A 24,442-nucleotide genomic window follows, 5' to 3' on the forward strand; every position below is an offset into this window, starting at 1 on the left:
AACGGTTGTGTGAACAAGCCCTTACACTGTGCCACAGACACAGCCTAATTGACTACCACCGTTACAGGGATAGGCGGTAATCCATTGGTATACAATGTATACCAGTGCATTATAAAAGTGATGTCTCCTAGTTAGAGTGAAAAAAAAGAATAAAGTTTACAAAAAAATATATATAATTTTTTCCCATAAAAAGTGATTTTATTTTGTAAAAGTGGTAAAACACACATATGATATCACAGTGTTTGCCGCAACCATTGCCTGTTTTGTGGTTCGCATACTGTGAATCAGAAAAACACGGATACCGGCAGTGTGCATTCTGCATTTTGTGGACTCACCGGCCTCTAATAGAACAGTCCGATCCTTGTCCGTGATGCAGACAAGAATAGGACATGTTCTAAATTTTAGTGGATGGTATGGAATGGACGTGAATTAGGGCTCATGCACACGACCGTATGTATTTTGCGATCCCCAAAAAACGAATCCGCAAAAAACACGAATGACGTCCGTGTGCAATCCGTATTTTGCGGAACAGAAAAGCTGACTCCTAATAGAACAGTACTATCCTTGTCCATAATGTGGACAATAATAGGACATGTTTTATTCTTTTGCGGAACGGACACACGGAGTAACTTCAGTTTTTTTTTAAATTGAAATGAAGGTTCTGTATATGGTCTACAAAAAAAAAACAGAACGGACACAGAAAATACGTGTGCATGAGGCCTTATTTAAACCTTCCTGTGAACAATATTTAAAAAAATGCAAATTTAAATGGAATAGTTTTTTTTTCCTATTCCCAGTAACATGTTAGTTATGCGCACAGTAAACGTCGTAAGTGCAAAAAAACTATTGCGGAACAGCTTTTTTCCCCCCATTACCACCCCAAGGTGTAAAAAAATTAACCCCTTCAGCGCACATATATATATATTATAATTTTTTTTGTTTTTGTTTTTACACCCAGCCATAACATTTTTACGTTCACATAGCCGTGTGAGAATTTGTTTTTGGTGGGACAAGTTGTACTTTCTAATGGCACCATTTAATATTGCATACAATGTAGTAGGAAGCTAGAATTTCTTTTTCCAAATGGCTTGAAATTGCAATAACCCAAAAGGAAAGATTCATCAGTGTCACATAGGACAGGGGACCATTTGGAATTGTTGGTCTCCTCACCAAAGGAAAACAAAAACTTAAAGGGGACCTTTCATGGGTCCAGACTTTATAAACTAAGTATCAGGGTATGTAGGGCATAGTGCAGTGGAGAGCGTCACTGCCAGGGAGAAGGCGATTTATTTATTTATTTTTTTTTTTTTTCTGGCTGTGACGCTCTCTGCTGTGATTGGACAGCGCTACAGCCAGGGAAAAGGAATGCCCATTGTGAAACAGGGCAGTCTCCTCCTCCCTGTACCGATGCGAAAATTAGCATATCAGGGCGGGATCATACAACGGCAGCCACAGGGGGCGAATAGAGCGCACCCAGAAAAAATAGTAAGTGCAGTTAGATCCCTGCACTATGCCCTCCATATCCTGATACTTAGTTGATAAAGTCTGGACCCATAAAAGGTCCTCTTTAATGACAGCTGTATTAATGGGCTCCTGAAAGAAGTCCCTCATCTAAAGAAAAAGAAAACTACAATATAGTTCTCATCTTACTTGCATATTGGTAATAGGATTTTTTTTTGTCATAGGTGTTCAGTGAGGGCAACATTTCTCAGCTCTGTCCATGCTCATTAAACCATTGCCTAAGGCTGGGTTCACACCTGAGCGTTTTACAGCGCGTTCAAACGCGCTGTAAAACGCTCAACACATGAAAACCAATGCTTCCCTATGGGAATGGTTCACACCTGGGCGTTTTACAGTGCGTACGATCGCGCTGTAAAACGCCCGACGCTCAAACAAGTACTTGAGCTTCTTTGGGGCGTTTTGACGCGCGTTTGTGGCCATAGGACACTGCAGTCAATCACACAAACGAGCGTCAAACGCGCGTTTACTATTACAAAAAACGCGCGACAAAAACGCGCGTTTGAGAAACGCTCAGGTGTGAACCCAGGGTAAGGCCTGATTCACACGACCTCGCTCGGTGTGGGAAACAGTCAGGGCTGTGGAGTCAGTACACCAAAGGTCTGACTCCAGCTCCAACTCCTTCATAAATGGCAAATAAAATTGTAATATTGGGCTTTTTCCCACCATTATATCAATAATCAGGCTGCTTATACAGAACATAAAGCAGATTTGTTGGAATACAATTTCTGAACAAATAACAAAATGAACAAATAACTTAAAGGGAAAGTGTCACCTAGAAAACACATAGCAAACTGGTGACAAGGCTGCAAAGGGATGAAGACAGTGAGAATATATATTGTACTTGTCAATGCTCGGTCAAAGAGGTGTGAATAAGGCACTTAAGGGGCTATTCCAATATTCAAAAACATGGCCGCAGGGCTCTCGCCTGCCTCTTTCTCCCAACCTGGGGACACCAGGAGGCCGGAGAAAGCCGAAGTGGCAGAGTTATGTAGTTTGGTAGCTCCCATTGACTAGAATGGGAGTTGCGCAAATGGCAGAAGCCCCGGAAGCTAAGCTGTTTACATAACTCTCAATGTCCTCCTGGCGTCCCTGGGGACAAAAAGGCTGGAGAGAGCCCAGCAGACATGTTTTTTCAAAATGGGAATACCTCTTTAAGTGCCCCAGCCCAACACCTCTCTCGGCTCTGCTGCACCACCCTCTCCATATTCTCTCTTCATGATTGATAGATAAAGCTCTCCCAGTCCTGCTAAAAACCTGTGCATGCACCATCAGAGAATTACAGCTTACTTGTCAGTGACTGTGCACTGTAAGGCCTCTTTCACACGAGCATGATGGATTAGGTCTGGATGCGTTCAGTGAAATTCGCACCATTTTGCAAGCAAGTTTGCGTTCAGTTTTTTCCGCACGGGTGCAATGTGTTTTGATACGTTTTTCACGTGCGTGATAAAAAACTGAAGGTTTACAAACAACCATCAGTGAAAAATGCATTGCATCCGCACTTGCTTGCGGATGCGATGCGTTTTTAACACAGCGCCATTCACTTCTTAGGCCTCTTTCAGACGGGCGTTGCGGGAAAATGTGCGGGTGCGTTTGCGGGAACACCCGCGATTTTTCCGCGCAAGTGTAAAACATTGTAATGCGTTTTGCACTCGCGTGAGAAAAATCACGCATGTTTGGTACCCGGTACCAAACATGCGTGATTTTTCTCACGCGAGTGCAAAACGCATTACAATGTTTTGGGATCTGTGTTCTGTAGATTGTATTATTTTCCCTTATAGCATGGTTAGAAGGGAAAATAATAGCATTCTGAATACAGAATGCATAGTAAAATAGCGCTGGAGGGGTTAAAAAAACAAACAAACATTTTTTAACTCACCTTAGTCCACTTGATCGTGTAGCCCGGCATCTCTTCTGTCTCCTTTGCTGAACAGGACCTGTGGTGAGAATTTATTGCAGGAACAGGACCTGTGGTGACGTCACTCCGGTCATCACATGATCCATCACCATGGTAAAAGATCATGTGATGGAACATGTGATGACCGGAGTGACGTCACCACAGGTCCTGTTCAGCAAAGGAGACAGACGAGATGCCGGGCAGCGCGATCAAGTGGACTAAGGTGAGTTAAATTATTTATTTCTTTTTTTAACCCCTCCAGCGCTATTGTACTATGCATTCTATATTCAGAATGCTATTATTTTCCCTTATAACCATGTTATAAGGGAAAATAATAATGATCGGGTCTCCATCCCGATCGTCTCCTAGCAACCATGCGTGAAAATCGCACCGCATCCGCACTTTCTTGCGGATGCTTGCGATTTTCACGCAACCCCATTCATTTCTATGGGGCCTGCGTTACGTGAAAAACGCACAGAATAGAGCATGCTGCGATTTTCACGCAATGCATAAGTGATGCGTGAAAATCACAGCTCATGTGAACAGCCCCGTAGAAATTAATGGGTCGGTATTCAGGGCGGGTGCAATGCGTTCAACTCACACATCGCATCCGCTCGGAATACTCGCCCGTGTGAAAGGGGCCAGGGCTGCGTGAAAAACGCTGACTATAAAACATGCTGTGTTTTTTACACAACGCAGAACTGATGCGTGAAATGAATGGCTCAGGATTCAGTGCGGGTGCTATGCGTTCATGTCACGCATTGCACCCGAGCGGAAAATTCACTCGTCTGAAAAAAGCCTAAGAGCGGGTCTCTGTCACTGATGGCACCTGTATGGGTTTCAGCAGAGCTCAGGGAGCGGAGAGACATAGTGCAGGCCGGGGCACTTCAGTGCCTCATTCATGCCTCTTTGAACCTTCACAGTGACAATACAAAGCATTTTTCAGAAGGCTGTAGCCATGGACAAGTACAATAGAGGTATGGATAGACTCACTGCTTCTGTAGCTATGTAGCCATGTCAAGAGTTTTGTACGTGTTTTCTAGGTGACAATTTCCCTTTAAATTCCTGTAAGTAAATATGCAATAACTAGAAAACTTTGTTATGCTTTTAAAGGGGTTATCCACCCCCTATAATGACCCCCCCCCCCCCCCCCCAATGCCCAGGCCACTCATATAGGGTATACTTACCCCGCTCCCTGGCACCATCGTTGCTTCTAATCCCTGCACGGCCCCCGCTGCTTCTCCCTGTCACTCGGATCAAAACATCCGTGGACAGAGTAAGCAGCCAATAGTAGGCCGTGATGGGGACGAGCCTCCCTAGTGTCGCCTGCAATTAATTTGTCTTCAGAAAAAGTATTGCCTTAGGGCTCATTCACACGACTGTGGTTTGGTTCTGCATTCACTTCAATAGGGCCGCAAAAAATGCGGACAGCACACAAAGTGCTCCGTTCCGTGGCCCCCCAAAAATTATAGATAATGTCCTATTCTTGTCCGTTTTGCGGACAAGAATAGACATTTCTATGATGGGCCATCTATTCCGTTCCGCAAATTGCGGAAGGCACACGAGCGGCATCCGTGTTTGGCGGATCCACATTTTGCAGATCGCAAAACACGGCACGGTCGTGTTAATGAGCCCTTAGTTAGACCCTCCTTCATGGATGCCCCGAGAGCAGAGAAAACCTCTCTACTACTCTGTTGGTGGCAAACCAGTGACCACATGGGCAACATCTCTGACAATAAAATAAGAGCCTTAGGGCTCTTTCACACTTGCGTTGTCCAGATCCGTCGTGTACGCCACTTGCCAGAATTACACGCCGGATCCGGAAAAACGCAAGTGAACTGAAAGCATTTGAAGACGGATCCGTCTTCAAAATGCGTTCAGTGTTACTATGGCAGCCAGGACGCTATTAAAGTCCTGGTTGCCATAGTAGTAGTGGGCAGCGGGGGAGCAGCATACTTAGCGTCCGTGCGGCTCCCGGGGCGCTCCAGAATGACGTTAGAGCGCCCCATGAGCATGGATGACGTGCCATGCGATCACGTCATCCATGTGCGTGGGGCGCCCTGACGTCACTCTGAAGCGCCCCGGGAGCCGCACGGACGGTAAGTACTGCTCCCGCTCCCCACTACACTTTACCATGGCTGCCGGGACTTTAGCGTCCCGGCAGCCATGGTAACCATTCAGAAAAAGCTCTAAACGTCGGATCCGGCAATGCGCCGAAACAACGTTTAGCTTAAGGCCGGATCCGGATTAATGCCTTTCAATGGGCATTAATTCCGGATCCGGCCTTGCGGCAAGTGTTCAGGATTTTTGGCCGGAGCAAAAAGCGCAGCATGCTACGGTATTTTCTCCGGCCAAAAAACGTTCCGGTTCTGAACTGAAGACATCCTGATGCATCCTGAACGGATTTCTCTCCATTCAGAATGCATTAGGATAAAACTGATCAGGATTCTTCCGGCATAGAGCCCCGACGACGGAACTCTATGCCGGAAGAAAAGAACGTGAAAGAGCCCTTAGATTGATAAAAGATAAATATATCTTATTATTAACATGTCTAAACTTCCTAAGAAAGTTAAATTAATTATACAAGATTATTAAGAGATTTTTTTTAAGCAGGAGTTGGTACTTTTTTTTCTGACTCACCGCGGTTCCCCTGACTCAAACTGGCTGTATCATAGTGATTTATGATGTAGTCAGTTCCTATTTGATAGTTGCTCTATTGTACTGTACTCACAAATGAACCCATAATCAGATAGGAACTGACTGTATCATAAAGTTAGGGCTCATGCACACAAACGTATTCTCTTTCTGCTTCCATTCCTGTTTGTTTGTTTTTTTGCGGACCGTATGCGGGACCTTTCACTTCAATGGGCCCGCAAAAACAATGGTGGCCGTGTGCATTCTGTTTCCATATTTCCATTCCACAAAAAAGTAGTGCATGCACTATTATTGTCCGCAAATCACGGTCCAAGGCCCCATTCAAGTCAATGGGTCCACAATAAATACGGAACGCGCACAGATACATCCGTATGTCATCCGTATTTTGCGGATCCATACAGTAGAAATGCTATGCCCATCCCATATTGCTCATGTTTTTGGTGATTAATAAGTTACTGTTTCCGATCCGCAAAAAAAATGATAAAATACGGAAACCATACAGATATGTTTTGTGCAATAACGGAACTGAAGAGAACTTAAATCAGAGAAAAAAAATACATCAGATACTGAACAACGGATCCGTGAAAAACGGACCGCAAAACAACAGTGGTCGTGTGCATGAGCCCTTACTATGAATGCAGCCAGTCTGGGTCAGGGCATCCGAGTTCAGCCCAGTAGATGGGTAGGAAAAAACAAGCCGTGCTTCCCACACTGAGTACAGTCGTGTGAATCAGGCCTAAGTGTGTAAGACTAGGTTCACACAGTACAGCTTTATTCAATGGCATCGTTTTTTTCAAAGAAGACAGTAGGGAAAATAATGGCTAAACATGTCAGAAAATGATTACCTTTAGGGCATTTTGCAAGTGCACTGGGCAGATTTACTGTGCCTATAGATGGTGTAAACTTAAAGGAGTTTTGCCACTTCAGCAAATGGCATTTATTATGCAGAGAACATTTCCATGGTTACGACCACCCTGCAGTCCAGCTTGTACGCTAGAGAGAAAAGCACCAGCTTACGTGAACTCCCATGGTCCCGGCCACCAGAGAGGCTGGCATTTTTTCTAATGGATTGCAGAGTGGTTGTAACCATGGATACGAGCAGTGTATAATGTTATGGAAAAATGAATCCAGCCAGCAAAGGAATCAATATGGACAATCACAATACATTAGTAAGTGCCTTGCATTAACTTTCTCTACATAATAAATGGATGTGGACAGCACACTTATTCGTGTACTGTCCACATTTTTTGCGGCCCCATAGCAATGAATGGGTCCACTTTTGATCCAAAAATGCAAACCAAAAATACGTTCATGTGCATGAGGCCTAAGTGTGTATACATATGTACATAGCTTAATCACTGACAGTTGACTGGGGGCGGTCTTAAATGGCTGTCTCACTTCAGCAAGTGGCATTTGTCATGTAGAGAAAGTTAATACAAGGCACCTACTAATGTATTGTGATTGTCTATATTGCTTCTTTTGCTGGCTGGATTCATTTTTCTATCACATTATACACTGCTCCTTTCCATGGTTACAGCCACCCTGTAATCTATCAGTGGTGGCCGTGCTTGTACACTATAGGATAAAATGCCAGCCTCTCTGGTGGACGGGACCATGGGAGCTCACGTAAGCTGGTGCTTTTCTCTATAGTGTACAAGCACAGCCACAGCTGCTGGACTGCAGGGTGGTCGTAACCATGGAAACTTTCTCTGAATAATAAATGCTATTTCCTGAAGTGGCAAAACCCCTTTAAGGCCCATTTTCATGGGCCAACAATTGGGGCAGTTATCAAGAAACAGCGTTCCTAGAAATACTCGTTCCCGATAATTGCCTCGAGTAACGGTGCCACCGATTGCCTGATGAACAAGAAAATGCTGTTCATTCAGTGAAGGAATTGCTGCTGTGGACACCTAGATCCTCACTTCTGGAAAGCACACCCTGCTCTGTAAACATGGATCTGCTGACCAGAAACAATAAGGCTAGGTCTACACGACGACATTTGTCGCGCCAATGTCGCGCGACAATTTTTATAATGGCAGTCTATGGTGTCGCACTGCAACATGCGACATGCTGCGACTGCGACGCGAGAGTCTCAGAAAATCCATTCAAGATGGATTTTTCTGCGACTGTCGCGTCGCAGTCGCAACATGTCGCATGTTGCAGTGCGACACCATAGACTGCCATTATAAAAATTGTTGCGCGACATTAGTGCAACAAAATGTCGCGCGACAACTGTTGCGCCCTATCTGTCGCGCGACTTTTTGTCGCGCGACAAATGTCGTTGTGTAGACCTAGCCTAACTCTGTATAGACATGAGCTATCGCAGCAGCGATTCCTCCTCTCCATACAGCGGCGGTGATTTGCTGCATAGCAATCATTGGGAATTAATGATTCATCCTCAAAGCAAGCTTATTAATCAGGACCTCTGCCTTAGGCCTCATGCACACGAACGTTGTTTTGGTCTGCATCCGAGCCGCAGTTTTTGCGGCTCGGATGCGTACCCATTCACTTCAATGGGGCCTCAAAAGATGCAGACAGCACTCCGTGTGCTGTCTGTATCTGTTGCTCCATTCTGTGGTCCGGAAAAAAATATAACCTGTCCTATTCTTGTCCGTTTTGCGGACAAGAATAGGCAGTTATATCAATGGCTGTCCGTGCCGTTCCGCAAATTGAGGACTGCAAAACACACGGACGTGTGCTTAAGGCCTTAGGCTACTTTCACACTTGCGCTTGATCGGATCCGATCTGAACGGATCCGATCATATTAATGCAGACGGAGGCTCCGTTCAGTACGGATCCGTCTGCATTAATAACTTAGAAAAATTTCTGCAAGATGCCTGAGTGCGCAAGATGCCTGAGCGGATCCGTTCAGACTTTCAATGTAAAGTCAATGGGGGACGGATCCGCTTGAAGATTGAGCCATATGGTGTCATCTTCAAGCGGATCCGTCCCCATTGACTTACATTGTAAGTCTGAACGGATCCACTCGCCTCCGCACGGCCAGGCGGACAGCTGAATGCTGCAAGCAGCGTTCAGCTGTCCGCCTGTCCGTGCGGAGGCGAGCGGAGCGGAGGCTGAACGCCGCCAGACTGATGCAGTCTGAGCGGATCCGCTCCATTCAGACTGCATCAGGGCTGGACGGAGGCGTTTGGGTCCGCTCGTGAGCTCCTTCAAACGGAGCTCACGAGCGGACCGACGAACGCTAGTGTGAAAGTAGCCTTAGAGAATGTTTGCACATTGGATTTTGACTCCTGCCCTCCACTGAATGGAGCTAAACCGCAAGCAGACTCCCACTGTGATTTTCTGAGGTGTCTGCAAGGTAACAGCACCATGAATGCATGTCTGTAAAACTGCACATGAAAAATTGCATAATCTACAGAGCGGCCTCTCACTGAAAACAATTGAGGCAGTTTCAGCACAGATTTCGCACCAAATCTGCATTGAAACCCATGCCAAAAATCCATTATGTGAACATACCCTTGATAGGTAATCAACAAAGACATTAATATCTTGGTTATCACAGTCTGGTTAACAGGTGGTAAAGGGGTATTTCCAACTTAGAAAGTTATGGCTCAATCATTTTCTAATCATAGGGGTTGTCTGGTTTCAGAAGGAATGCACCTGCCAATCAGGTTCTTCCGGCCAGACGCTATTTACGCTATTGCGGCAGTGATATCGCAATGATAACACTTGACTGCTGCAGTTACTCGCTGGCCTTAGCAGTGCACCTGACGTGGCCATTGACTGCAGTGGACATGTGTTGTCAACTGGGTAGAAGAACTGGAGCGTAGACCTGCGATCGGTCAGGTAAGTACTTACCTGATCTTTATTTCACGTGGATCCCAAGGGTTATCTTGTTTGTTCCTAACACCAGACAACCACTTTAAGGATTATCAATTTTAATCCAATTTTTTTCTCCTTTGCTTTTTGCCCATAACTTTAAAAACATTTTTTGGGGTTGATGCAGATGTGGGCAGAAGTAATCTGCTGCCTATAAACAATAAATCTGTAGACAAGCAATCGCTAGCAGTAGCTCGTCTCCATACAGTGGGTCATTGCTGCCTGTAAATACAACTCTCACCTCTGGTCATAATCTGGCAATTATCAGGAATGATAATAAGGGAAATAAGAGCCTCAGAACAGAACCATGAAGCAATGGAAGAAGATGACCTGACAACTCTCGTCACTTAGGCTACTTTCACACTGGGGTTTTGAATTCCGTTTGTGAGATCTGTTTCAGGGATCTCACAAACGGTTCAAAACGGATCAGTTCAGCCCCAATGCATTCTGAATGGATAAGGATCTGATCAGAATGCATTAGTTTGTCTCCGTTCCGCCTCCATTCCGCTCTGGATGCGGACACCAAAACGCTACTTGCAGCCTTTTGGTATCCGCCTGGTGATGCGGAGCCAAACGGATCCGTCCTGACTTACAATGTAAGTCAATGGGGACGGATCAATTTTCACTGACACAATATGGTCCAAGTTGAAAACGGATCCGTCCCCCATTGACTTTCAATGTAAGTCAGGACGGATCCGTTTTGACTTAGGCTCCTTTCACACGAGCGAGTTTTCCACGCGGGTGCAATGCGTGACGTGAACGCATAGCACCAGCACTGAATCCTGACCCATTCATTTCAATGTACATGAGCGCTGTTTTTCACGCATCAGTTCTGCGTTGCATAAAAATCACAGCATGTTCTATATTCAGCATTTTTCACGCAGCCCTGGCCCCAAAGAAGTGAATGGGGCTGCGTGAAAAACGCATTGCATCCGCAAGCAAGTGCGGGTGCGATGTGTTTTTCACTGATGGTTGCTAAGAGTTGTTTGTAAACCTTCAGTTTTTTATCACGCGCGTGCAAAACGCATTGCACCCGCGCGGAAAAAACTGAACGCAATCGCAGACAAAACTGACTGAACTTGCTTGCCAAATAGTGCGAGTTTCACTGAACGCACCCTGAACTAATCCGTCATGCTCGTAAGAAAGGGGCCTTAGGCTGGGTTCACATGGGCATCACGTTTTGGCTCAGGATGCGTCCCGGGTGCATTGCAGCAAACCCGCGTGACTAGGTATCCAATTTCAGTCAGTTTTGACTGTGATTATGTTACGTAGTTCATTTTTTATCGTGCAGGTGCAATGCGTTTTGCACGTGCGTGATAAAAAACTGAATGTGGTACCCAGACCCGAACTTCTTCACTGAAGTTCAGGTTTGGGTTAGGTGTTGTGTAGACCTCCGGCAGACTGTTCCGTCGGGTGAACAGCCTGTCGGATCCGTCCTGCCGCTGTACTATTTTTGTTATAAGGGAAAATAATAGCATTCTTTAATACAGAATGCTTAGTACAAGGTTAATTGAGGGTTAAAAAAATAAAATTAACCCACCTCCTCCAATTGATCGCGTAGCTGCCGGTCTCCTGTTCTTTCTCCAGGACCTGTGGTGACGTCACTGAGCTCATCACATGATCCATCACCACAGTGATGGACCATGTGATTGGACCATGTGATGTGACGTCACTACAGGTCCTTTTAGCCGGCAGCTCATGATTAAAGAAGTAAGAAGAGATCAGCAACTACGCGATCAAGAGGAGAATTCTGTATTCAAGAATGCTATTATTTTCCCTTATAACCATGTTATAAGGGAAAAAATTACAGTGACCAGACTGTCATCTTAGCAACCATACGTGAAAATCGCACCGCATCCGCACTTGCTTGCGGATGCTTGCGATTTTCACGCAGCCCCATTCACTTCTATGATAAACTTGTGATAAACACACAATATAAAGCATGCTGTGATTTTCCCGCAACGCACAAGTGATGCGTGAAAATCACCGCTCATGTGCACAGCCCCATAGATGTGAATGGGTCCGGATTCAGTGCGGGTGCAATGCGTTCACCTCACGCATTGCACCCGCGCGGAAATCTCGCCCGTGTGAACCCAGCCTTAGACCCAGCCTTTTTTTTTTTAAGAATAATGCAAACGGATCCGTTCTGAACAGATACAAGCGTTTGCATTATAGGTGCGGATCCGTCTGTGCAGATACCAGACGGATCAGCACCTAACGCAGGTGTGAAAGAAGCCTTACCTGGGGAAGAGATGGCACCAAGATGGGAAGAGAGGCAGCCAGTGGAGGCAGTGTGATGCTCTGGACAATGTTCTGCTGGGAAAGCTTTGGTACTGACATTTATGTGAATATTACTTTGATACATGCCACCTTTCTAAACATTGTTGCAGGCCAGATGGGACCATCCCTTTAATGAGCAAATACAGTTCAACAGTTTTGTTATGTGCACAGATTTACCACCTATAACATTTTTCATGCATTACGCCACCTGAATCATTCATATTGTTATGTGTATGCTCTGATTCACTCCCTGTGCTTTGTATATTTTTCAGCAGCTGTAAGTGCACATTCTCCTTCTACTAGCATGGCATCATCTGCACAATACAGACAGCTGGTGAACGATTATGGTCCTCCATCTTTAGGATATACCCAGGTAAAATGCAACCTAGACTAAGAAAAATTATTCAAAGTGGACAACCCTATGTCACATGATTTTTACCAATAACATATGTTAGACATTATTACACAGTGACACCGTATTTTAGAGGAGGAAAATAAAAAAAAAATATTTTTCATCATATCAGACCCCCATATCAGATCTTTAGATCAGATCCCCATGAAACCTCTATGCCATACCCCCATCAGACCTCAGATCACACTTCCGTGCCAGACCTCTATCAGAGATGAAATAAAGAACTTTACTTACCTCTCCTTCTCCACCGCTCCGCTCCAGGTCCCGCAATCGCTCCTCCAGTCACACTCCTTTGTCTTCTCTGGCCCACGCTGCACTGTGACCTGACTGCATGCAGCGTTGGGTCATAGTGCGCTCACTATGTCCAGATGCTGTACGTGGTCAGGGCATGTAGTGCAGCGCGGCCCCACAGAAGAAGACAAGGGAGGGCGAGTACTGGCAGCGCCTCAGCTGCTCCCTGCACCTAATGTATACTAGTGAGCACTTCCATAAATGAAGCAGTCACTAGTATTTGCTTTATAACACACCCAGCCATTTTCCCCTCACTTTTGAGGGAAAACAGCTATTTTCACACTAGCGGCACGGACCTCCGGCAGACTGTTCCGTCGGGTGAACAGCCTGTCGGATTCGTCCTGCCGCTAGTGAACGTGTGCCCCCGGACTGCCGCTCTATCCCCATTGACTATAATAGGGGCGGGGCTGAGGCACGGCAGCGCATGGCGAGAGACTTCCGGAATAAATGTCGGCTATGTCGTAATTTTATTCTCGCTGTGCGCTCCCGGAACTCCGCCCCCGCCCCATTATAGTCAATGGGGACCGTGCGACAGTCTAGGGGGACACACGTTCACTAGCGGCAGGACGAATCCAACAGGCTGTTCACCCAACGGAAAAGCCTGCCACAGGTCGGTGGCGCTATTGTGAAATTAGCCTTATAAGGCGAAAAATGCAGTAAAAAAAAAAAAAACATTCACTCTGAAGTCCTCAGACTCTGACATGTGGGTTCTTCATTGTGCACCAAGACCCCTTTCTAAGCAGTGTTGTTCCATATTTTTTTTATTAACCTTTTATTAACCTCATCCTGATTACCTCTGTGGTCATGTTCCTGAGGCCTGCACACCTTCTTTTTGTTATTTGGCAGTTTGCCTATATGCTATGTTACTGAGGCCCGCACACCTCCTTTTCACCATTTGGCATTTTGTCTATATACTATGTGATTCCAAATCATGGAACCTTTAACAAAAAGAGATTTTAAAAAATTCACTCTAGAGCTCCAAGGGGCATATGTTAAAAAGGAAAAGTTCACTAGATCCGACTGTCCACCCTTCTCCTAATCTCTTAAATGGATTTTATGGAATAGTTGTTGCTCCACATTTTTTTGTCCTCTTGATTGGTACACCGCCAGTAGCACACAGACTCCTTCACTATCCACAGTGAGAAACCATCCGAGCCAGTTACAAACAAGTCGTTTTATACTCCACACTCACCAGAATGACATAAAAAAGCACTTTAAAAAAATCACACATGCATAGCTAATATGTTTGTCTGGATTGGCTGAGCCTGCATATTTATCTCAGTGGGAAGAGCGTAGAATTTGTGGTAGAATTTGTGTCCCAGGAAATCCAACACAACCAACGCTCCCTTCTTCCAGCATGAGATGTCAGCCCCTATACACATTCGACTGTTGGCTTATTGAATAGAAACTGGCAGGTATGGGCATCTTTAGCGGTGGCTGTGTAGAAACATTTCAAGGAAATCTGTTATCCCGATTTGGGACTATTATCTACAGTTATACCTGCATACTACTGTAGATATGGAGTCCAGATCACTATTTATTTTTTTCCCACTACCTCCCGTTCCCCGTGGTCAGCATTGAAAGCTGCACTGAAATACACAGTCTGGACTGCTGTGCTGTTCTAACATAATGGAGAGGACTCGTGCGCATGCACGGCAGTCCTGACCATGTATTTCAATGCACCTCTGAGCAGTGACAGCGGGGGAATGAGGGGCGTAGTAGGAAAATAAAAATTGTGATCTGGACTCCATATCCTCAGTACTACTCATGTATTACTGTAGATAATGGTCCAAGGTTTTGTGTGATTTTACAATGATGATAGGCTATAATGGCATCTGTTTAATGGATACATCATAAAAAGCCCATGACATATGCTTAACGGATTCCATTACTGCCTATGGCTACTTTTACACTAGGCAGAGGAACAGCCTGCTGGAGTTGTCTGGATCCAGCCTAGCCAGATACTGCGCGCAATGATATTTGTCCGACTGTGTCCGGTAGAAATGCCGGATTCCCACAGGATCCCATTACAGTCTATGGGGTCCGACAGGCATGCAGCACTATCCGTCTATGCTGGATCCAGAGAACTCCGGCAAGCTCTTCCTCTGCCCATACTAATCTATCTGTGATGCATGCCACCGCTAGGTATACATCACAGCCTATATAACATATACGTCTAGAGTTTTTCTCAGCTTATATGTCAAACAGAGAAAAATAACGCAATGTGCACAGGGCCTAATAATGTTAAAAACCAACAGCCACTAACCACGTTGTGGATCCATTGGCATCAGCCGCTTGCATAATAAATAACCCCCAACATATCCAGGTCACTGAATAGCATGATAACTCATTTTTCCAAATGTCTATGTCCGTATTTCACTATTGCTTCATATGGTTGATAGTAAAAACCTAATTCTGCATTTGTGTTAGCATTATTCAAACTTTGCTCTTCTTTCAATTCCTATTTTATTGCAGGGCACTTCTATTAATCAGGCACCTCAAAGCAAGTATGCTGAACTCCTTGCCATCATAGAGGAGCTAGGTAAAGAAATTAGACCAACGTATGCTGGCAGTAAAAGTGCCATGGAGAGATTAAAACGAGGTAAGAATGTGTTTGACTTATAGTTAAGGCAAGATCTATTAAATATAGCAATTTTAGACTGCAACACCAATGTCTTGCTCCTATACTACCGCTACTGGCAGTAGCAAACAAATGCGTGTATATGAATAACAATAAGCTGGGGCTGTGGTGCACAAAATGGCTGGAGCACTTGTTGAGAATCACTACCAGCTGGTGCTTTTCAGGGGGATTAATAACTCTTCATTACCAATTTACTTGCTCCCGCTTTGCCTCCCAACACTCTCAAGTTTGAGCCTATGGGCACCAGGTCTCTTTCAAGTGCCTTTCCAAAATAGCACTGGCTCCATTTCCCAGACAACTCTTACCACTCCTCCTCAGGGAATCTCTCAACTCCAATGAGTGAGGTCCCTGTTCCCCTGAAGTTATCCTGGCCTTCAGACAGATATACTGCTCTCCCAGATGCAGGGGCTACTGTAGAAAGAACTGACTAAGGTCTTTGCAAGCATCACTGCTGAGCTCCCTAGAGACGTCAGAGACATAGGCCAACACATGGAGCACTAGAAGAAAATGCCCTTAAACTATTACAAGGTGGCATACGTTATGGTATCTGGAAATCCTGCAACAGCAGATTTGATAACAATGGGGATTCACCTTCAACCTAATATTCACCTACCAGGACACAGACCATGCTATCCTATCTCCAGAGAGAGCCTAACACTGCTTTGACTGCCTGCCCTTCATCAACCATCTTCACATCCAAAATATCATGCAGTGTCTCCATCCCTATATCTTCTTCAGCCAAGTCACTCCTCGACAGCAATTTCTGATCTTGCAGTGATCTCTAGTAGCATCTCTCTTGAACGCTGTTTTCTATTTTGATTATTTCTCCCATAACCCCTTCCACCGATTTATTTTACTCTATTGTAGGGCAGCCAAACTTAACTCCTCTGGAATATAGCCCTAGCTGCCATATCAAATGGCTCTGAAAATTGTGTCCTATTCAGGGCTTCAATTCCCCCAACTGGTTCTGGTGACCATTATTACCTACTAAGCCCCTGGAGAGATCCATTCTTAGTTGAAACATGAGGAAACCAACAGGGTGGCCACTGTGATTATGTGAGAAAGTTCCATGTGCGTTGTGAACTCACGCTTGGCCAAAATTTCTACATCTTTCTCACCATCCTTAGCACCTTACAGCATTTGTGGAGCGGGTCCACCACCATCTAACTGAAGCCTCGCACAAGGTCAATCCTTCTAAAGATTATGCAATACTTCTCAGCGTACCATTTGCTCTATACTAGAATACACCATATAATGTCCTCATTCTCCCTACCATATCAGATCACAACGTATAAACTTCTGTCTACGCCTCAAACCACATCTTAAAGCAATAACCTCTCCTTGATTTAGTATACTCAACCAGTTTGGGGTGTGTCCTTGCACAGTCTACCACTGGCAGCACTGATTGGCCCATCCCCCAACTGGTAACACCCAGCTGGACCGTCACTACCATTAATAGAAGAATGGTACAACACAGAGTTGTAAGAATAGATGCTCCAGAATTATTACACGGGGAATGCAAGTAGTTACTAAAACAGACATGACAGGTCTTCTTTGAGTCATACAAAAAAGGTAAAGTAGAGCTCCAAGTAAACTGTTAACACTTAGAGTATTTTTCTATATATTGGGGCTCATTTAATAAAGACTGGTGTATCACACAGTAAAACCCCCTGCATGAGTAAAATACATCTAATGTATTAATAGGTAAATGTCTCAAATTATTTATCTGTGATGTTCGTGTGGAAGAATCTGAACCTACACCACTTATGACTGATGCCAGGTTCCTTGTGTAAATTATTGTAAATGTATCGGCCCATGGTGGCCCTTTCCAAAAAAAAATGGCAAGAACAGCAGTGAAAGGCAAAAATTCACAAATTTGCATCTATTGTAACCAGAAAACTGGTGTACAGCCTTTGTAAATTTTCCCCATTTCTTCTTCCTCAGGAATCATCCATGCAAGAGGTTTGGTACGAGAATGTTTAGCTGAGACAGAGCGAAACGCCAGGTCCTAGCCATGCAAATGCCTGCCTCTCTGAAGCATACAAAGCTAATTCTGGATTCTTTTTTTTTTTTTAAACTTCAGGGCAGTCTTTCTGAATATTTAGCCAGTGGGGTTCACTAACTCTGGGGATCCCTGTAATGTACTGTAAAGCTGCTAAACACAAGATGCAATTTTTACCTAGCAGACAGAATTTCCATGTACAGTAAAGTATTTAAGGCTCTCTGGTTCTTTTTCTAAGAGTCCAAGGAAATTCATGATTCCTTGGAACATAAGCTACCATACAGGTGAAACTCAAAAAATTTGAATATCATGCAAAGTTCATTTATTTCAGTAATACAACTTAAAATGTGAAACGAACATATGAGATAGACTTTACATACTAAGTGAGATATTTCGAACCTTTATTTGTTATAATTTGGATGATTATGGCTTACAGCTTATGAAACCCCAAAGTCACAAATTACCCTTTGCTTAGGTGGTATGGATTCAGGGCCGTCTTTAATATTGATTGGACCCTCTGCAAAAATTTACTTGGGCCCCCTGGATCCCGCCTTCCCACACCTTAGCAGGCAATCACGCCCTCCACCGCAACACACACACAAAAAAAACACACATCTGGTAGAGTGCAGTGAATGACTGTAAATACTTCCAGTACTGAAGACTCCAGCGGCTCAGGATCAGTGTTCTGGGCAGCTGGGCTCAGGCTGGAAGTGGGCACCGCTCTGCAGGAAGGAGACCAGGGCTCGGCTCACCCTAGTGTTACAGTGCACCCCAGCACACCACAGTATGCAGTATAGCACCCTATAGTATACAGCACCACACAGTATGCAGTATAGCACCCCACACTATACAGTACCCCACAGTATACAGGGAGTGCAGAATTATTAGGCAAGTTGTATTTTTGAGGATTAATTTTATTATTGAACAACAACCATGTTCTCAATGAACCCAAAAAACTCATTAATATCAAAGCTGAATATTTTTGGAAGTAGTTTTTAGTTTTAGCTATTTTAGGGGGATATCTGTGTGTGCAGGTGACTATTACTGTGCATAATTATTAGGCAACTTAACAAAAAACTAATATATACCCATTTCAATTATTTATTTTTACCAGTGAAACCAATATAACATCTCAACATTCACAAATATACATTTCTGACATTCAAAAACAAAACAAAAACAAATCAGTGACCAATATAGCCACCTTTCTTTGCAAAGACACTCAAAAGCCTGCCATCCATGGATTCTGTCAGTGTTTTGATCTGTTCACCATCAACATTGCGTGCAGCAGCAACCACAGCCTCCCTGACACTGTTCAGAGAGGTGTACTGTTTTCCCTCCTTGTAAATCTCACATTTGATGATGGACCACAGGTTCTCAATGGGGTTCAGATCAGGTGAACAAGGAGGCCATGTCATTAGATTTTCTTCTTTTATACCCTTTCTTGCCAGCCACGCTGTGGAGTACTTGGACGCGTGTGATGGAGCATTGTCCTGCATGAAAATCATGTTTTTCTTGAAGGATGCAGACTTCTTCCTGTACCACTGCTTGAAGAAGGTGTCTTCCAGAAACTGGCAGTAGGACTGGGAGTTGAGCTTGACTCCATCCTCAACCCGAAAAGGCCCCACAAGCTCATCTTTGATGATACCAGCCCAAACCAGTACTCCACCTCCACCTTGCTGGCGTCTGAGTCGGACTGGAGCTCTCTGCCCTTTACCAATCCAGCCACGGGCCCATCCATCTGGCCCATCAAGACTCACTCTCATTTCATCAGTCCATAAAACCTTAGAAAAATCAGTCTTGAGATATTTCTTGGCCCAGTCTTGACGTTTCAGCTTGTGTGTCTTGTTCAGTGGTGGTCGTCTTTCAGCCTTTCTTACCTTGGCCATGTCTCTGAGTATTGCACACCTTGTGCTTTTGGGCACTCCAGTGATGTTGCAGCTCTGAAATATGGCCAAACTGGTGGCAAGTGGCATCTTGGCAGCTGCACGCTTGACTTTTCTCAGTTCATGGGCAGTTATTTTGCGCCTTGGTTTTTCCACACGCTTCTTGCGACCCTGTTGACTATTTTGAATGAAACGCTTGATTGTTCGATGATCACGCTTCAGAAGCTTTGCAATTTTAAAAGTGCTGCATCCCTCTGCAAGATATCTCACAATTTTTGACTTTTCTGAGCCTGTCAAGTCCTTCTTTTGACCCATTTTGCCAAAGGAAAGGAAGTTGCCTAATAATTATGCACACCTGATATAGGGTGTTGATGTCATTAGACCACACCCCTTCTCATTACAGAGATGCACATCACCTAATATGCTTAATTGGTAATAGGCTTTCGAGCCTATACAGCTTGGAGTAAGACAACATGCATAAAGAGGATGATGTGGTCAAAATACTCATTTGCCTAATAATTCTGCACTCCCTGTATAGTAGAGCAGTATAGCACCTCACCGTATACAGCACCCCAAACTATAGACGATACAGCCACCCACACTATACAGTACAGCAGTATAGCACTCCACACTATACAGTACCCACAGTATACAGTACAGCAGTATAGCACTCCACAATATACAGCCCCCCCCAGTACACAGCCCCCCACACTATAAAGGGCCCCCCCACAGTATACAGCCCCCCCCCCCCCCCCCCCCACAGTATACAGGCCCCCACACAGTATACAGTCCCACACAGTATACAGGCCCCCACACAGTATACAGCACCCCACTATACAGTAGTATACAGTATATTAACATAACAGCCCCTATCACCTTTTTCTGATGTAATCTTCACACAAAAAAGCTCCACAGTTAACTTCTGCAACACTCCTGGTAGGACCTGTGATGACCTCATAGCCATGTGACCAGTAATATTGCTAGGTTACTGGTCACATGGTGATGATGTCATCTAAGGTCCTAGATCACAGCTCTAACACAGTACGATACCTGGAGCATGGCAGCACCCCCTGTGTAGCTGACAGCCTGACACCCGGGGCAGTGGCTAGCAGGGCTCAAGAGGCAGCTGCCTTGGGCCCCCCAGGAGCAACTGGGCCTGGGGCAGCTGCCCCTTTTGCCCCTTGGTAGAGACGGCCCTGTATGGATTAATTATCTGATTAGAGTGTGGCACTTTGAGCCTAGAATATTGAACCTTTTCACAAAATTCTAATTTTAAGCTACATTAATGCAATTCCTTTTAGTTTGCAGGCCGAACTGGATGGACAAATGTCTTTTTTTTGGCCTTATGTACTATGTTACTATGTATTACTGAAATAAATGGACATTTGCAAAATATTCAAATTTTTTCGAGTTTCACCTGTATATTTTAACTTTCCTGCTTATTAATATTCAGGTTCTAACAACTTTTATGCATAATTAGATGCTTTTTTTAACTTGCGCTGGTCTTACGAGAACATTGCATGTTTTCTTTGTAAATACGTTTTTATGTTTGCTGTATTGACCACCATCTTTGATCTTTAGACAAAGCAACAGTATTAAGATGGACTTCTGTGTTTTCATTTTTAAAATCTGGATTGAACAAGCAGTTTGTCTGGGGCCCAAGACGATCCGAAAAGTCATAAAACACTTTCCCCAAATTCTATGGATATATTCTAAGGGTACTCTTGCTGAACATTTGGCTATTCTGGACTTGTCCAGGCATACACAAGGAGCATTTCCAGTTTGAACAGAGGCTAAGAGTGATACATGCAGTTGTATGCAATAGTTTCGCAAACATTTGTTTTCTTTTCATCTTTGTCAAAGTACATATTCTTTTAAGATAGACTTTGCAGGAAAGAAACAAATATATCTTAAAAATTTAAAGGGGTTTTCCAACACCCTAATTACTCATATGCCTGAGAAAGACTCCACTATACTTAACGCCTCAAAGTAGAGTGGATGGCCCTGCAGGAACCCAGTCACGAGATACTTTCTGAAAATCCTGTTCCTGCCAAGGTTACATCATTTAGCGGGTTTCTGGTTTGGTTGATGGGTGAGGATATCGCTTCGGCAGCCCAGGGCAGGGGAGGCTCTGTGGATGGAGCCAGAAGTGTTCCTCTACCTGGTACATGTGCAAATGAGGTGGTTTCAGGAGTTTGCACATGTGCCAGGGACAGGAATAGTTTTGGCTCTGTCCACAGAGTGACGTCTCCATCCATTGACCAGATTGGAAACCTGGTAAAGGATGTGACGTTGGCAGAAGCAAGATTTTCAGAAGAGGAGATTGGGATCCCAAGCACCTGATCCATGTAACTTCAAGACAGTAAGTATATTAGAATTTTTTTCCACAGGCAAGATATGAGTAATTTGAAGTGGATTTGTGGGGCCTGCAGACGCTCCAGATCACTGTTAGATGAGGAGATCAGGAGATGATTTTACATGCAGAACCTCTATTGTATGGGGACAAGCGATCAATATGATTGCTCGTCTCCATAGAAAATCATTGCGCCAGTGCAGCAGATCATTGTTTTATACACCACGTTCTCCTGCATAGGAACGATGATTTTCAGTGCCATCCAAACAACGTAATCACCTGATAAACAAGCATTTCCTTGTTCATCGGGTGATTGCTGGCACCTTTTACACTGGTAGATTATCTAGAACGAGTGTTTATACACTCACCCTCGACAATCTGACAGATCAACGGTCTGTGTAAAAGATCCCTAAGGATAAGCTGTTAATATAGAAACCTCTGAGAACCCATTCAAGTTTCAGCCCTTTTATGTGTTCCTCCAGAAAAGCCCTTTAAGGCTTCACAAAAAAATATATTAAATCAACTGGTCCACTGCAATCAGCAAATAATCAGAACAAGAGGTCTCAAAATATTTGTATAAAATACTACAAACGTGTCTACACATGGACATTGATGAGTCGGTTAAAAACTTTAGGGACCATTTATTTGAAGCATTACCAGGTTAGGAAGATAAGGGTGTTGCTTTTAGTTTTGAGTGTTTTTTTGTATTAGTCTTACATTATTATAGGCATTATATACATTTAATTTTAGCTTTTTTGTTAGGTTTGTATCTTTGACCTGTGCATCAGCATGTCAACGCTTTGCTAACCATTCAACATGCATGTGTTCCTTAACCCGAAAGAGGGCGGAAAAACTTTTCTATAGGTAGATTTAAAGATCTATCTTATGGTTATTATTGCATATTCACATTAGGCTGTGAGAGAAAAAGTCTTAACGATTTGCATCTTTGTATGTATTTATTACTTGATGTAATAAAGCTTATTTTCACTAAGGATCTGAATGGTGTACATTTGTTTTACAAATATTTCTATGTTTATATATCAGAAAACTCATCCAGAATAACATGTCTGGACTAAGAGTATAAAATTCTTTGAAAACTGCATCTCCTCTATTTTATCCCCTGTTGTATGAGGAGTGTAAAGGCTCATGCACACGAACATATTTTCTTTCCGCTTCCGTTCCATTTTTTTTGTGGACTGTATGCGGAACCATTCACTTCAATGGGTCAGCAAAAACAACGGAACTCTGTGTTCATTCCATTTCCGTTCCGCAAAAAAGTAGTGCGTGTCCTATTATTGTCTTCAAATCACGGTTCGAGGCCCCATTCAAGTCAATGGGTCCGCAAAAAATACAGAACGCACACGGAATACATCTGTATGTCATCCGTATTTTGCGGATCCATATTGTAGAAATGCTATGCCCAGCCCATATTGCTAGGGTGCATGAGCCCTAAGGCTGGGATTTTATGCAGCAGCCGCTGGGTAGTAGTTTAATCGCGTTTTCTGCAAGTGCAGGTGAAGTGTATAAAAATCACGTATTTCACTTCTATTTGCCAAGTAAGTCGGCAATGTGTGATAAACTACTGCTCTACAGTTGCTGCATGAAACCCAGCCTAAGGGCTCATGCACACAACCATTGTTTTGCGGTCCGTTTTTCCATATTTTAACTCTCTGATTTAAGTCCTCTTTTATTCCGTTATTCCACAAAACATATTCGTATGGTTTCTGTATGCGATCTATTTTTTGCGGATTGGAAACAGAAACAGTAACTTATTAGTCGCCAAACACATGAGCAATATATTGGCTGGGAATAGCATTTCTATAGTAAGCATCCGCAAAATACGGATGACATACGGAAGTGTTCCCCGTGTGCGTTCCATATTTTTTGCGGACCCATTGACTTGAATGGGGCCTCAGACCGTGCTTGGCGGACAATAATAGGACATGCACTACTTTCTTGCGGAACTGAAATACGGAAAAGGAATGCACCTTCCGTTGTTTTTACGGACCCATTGAAGTGAATGGTTCCGCACATGGTCCGCCAAAAAAACGGAACGGTAGTGGAAAGAAAATACGTTCTTGTGCACGAGCCCTAATAGGAAGGGTACATCCACAAGAGAAGAAAATAAATCATGATTTTTGTTTTACGGATGTGGGGGGTACTATCTCTTCTTGGGGAGAGCACCTTAATCGGCGTGAGGAGACTTATAGGCCATACATGTTCCTCTGGAATTCTGGGAAGAAAGGGATGTAAATAAGTTCTTAACAATGACTTATAGGATAGCTGCCTTACATCTGGTGGCATTAGAGGCAAAGTTTGTTTGCATCCCTTTCTTCTCAGATTTTTTTATGCAAGTTCTTCAATGTATGCTCTGCCAAATCAGCATGTTTTATTTGCAAATTTACAGTGGATTTCACTTTATGCACTGAAAAAGATTAAATCAGCAGTGAAAATCCACAGAAAAAAAATCACATGCTGCAGATTTGAAATCATGTGCATAATATTCATAATGATTGCATTAACATTGCTGGTACTGTACTATACTGTGGATTTTCGGACCACAAATTTGGGAAGAAATGCAGCATTTCCACTATGCATGGAGTTACGGAAGCAGCAGAGCTTGCTCACCTATGCTGTTTGCATATCCTTTGTTTTTCCTACTGAAAA

At 43.9% G+C, this 24,442-nt stretch overlaps 1 protein-coding gene across 2 annotated transcripts in view; it reads left to right on the top strand.

Annotated features, from left to right (window-relative positions):
- The window catches only part of CDK2AP1 (cyclin dependent kinase 2 associated protein 1), a 35,029-nt gene extending 16,891 nt beyond the window's left edge, over nucleotides 1–18,138 (top strand). Inside the window, exons 2-4 of one of the 2 annotated variants that reach the window (XM_044290316.1) lie at nucleotides 12,466–12,563; nucleotides 15,369–15,495; nucleotides 17,479–18,138. In XM_044290316.1, the coding sequence (XP_044146251.1) occupies nucleotides 12,466–12,563; nucleotides 15,369–15,495; nucleotides 17,479–17,546 (293 nt within the window). In that variant the 3' untranslated portion in view covers nucleotides 17,547–18,138. Of the gene's footprint in view, nucleotides 1–12,462; nucleotides 12,564–15,368; nucleotides 15,496–17,478 lie in introns of both variants that reach the window. The other variant, XM_044290307.1, reaches the window with a different exon arrangement.
- The last annotated feature ends 6,304 nt before the right edge of the window (nucleotides 18,139–24,442 follow it).

Source organism: Bufo gargarizans, chromosome 1 (assembly GCF_014858855.1).
Source record: "Bufo gargarizans isolate SCDJY-AF-19 chromosome 1, ASM1485885v1, whole genome shotgun sequence".
Classification (NCBI taxonomy): domain Eukaryota; kingdom Metazoa; phylum Chordata; class Amphibia; order Anura; family Bufonidae; genus Bufo; species Bufo gargarizans.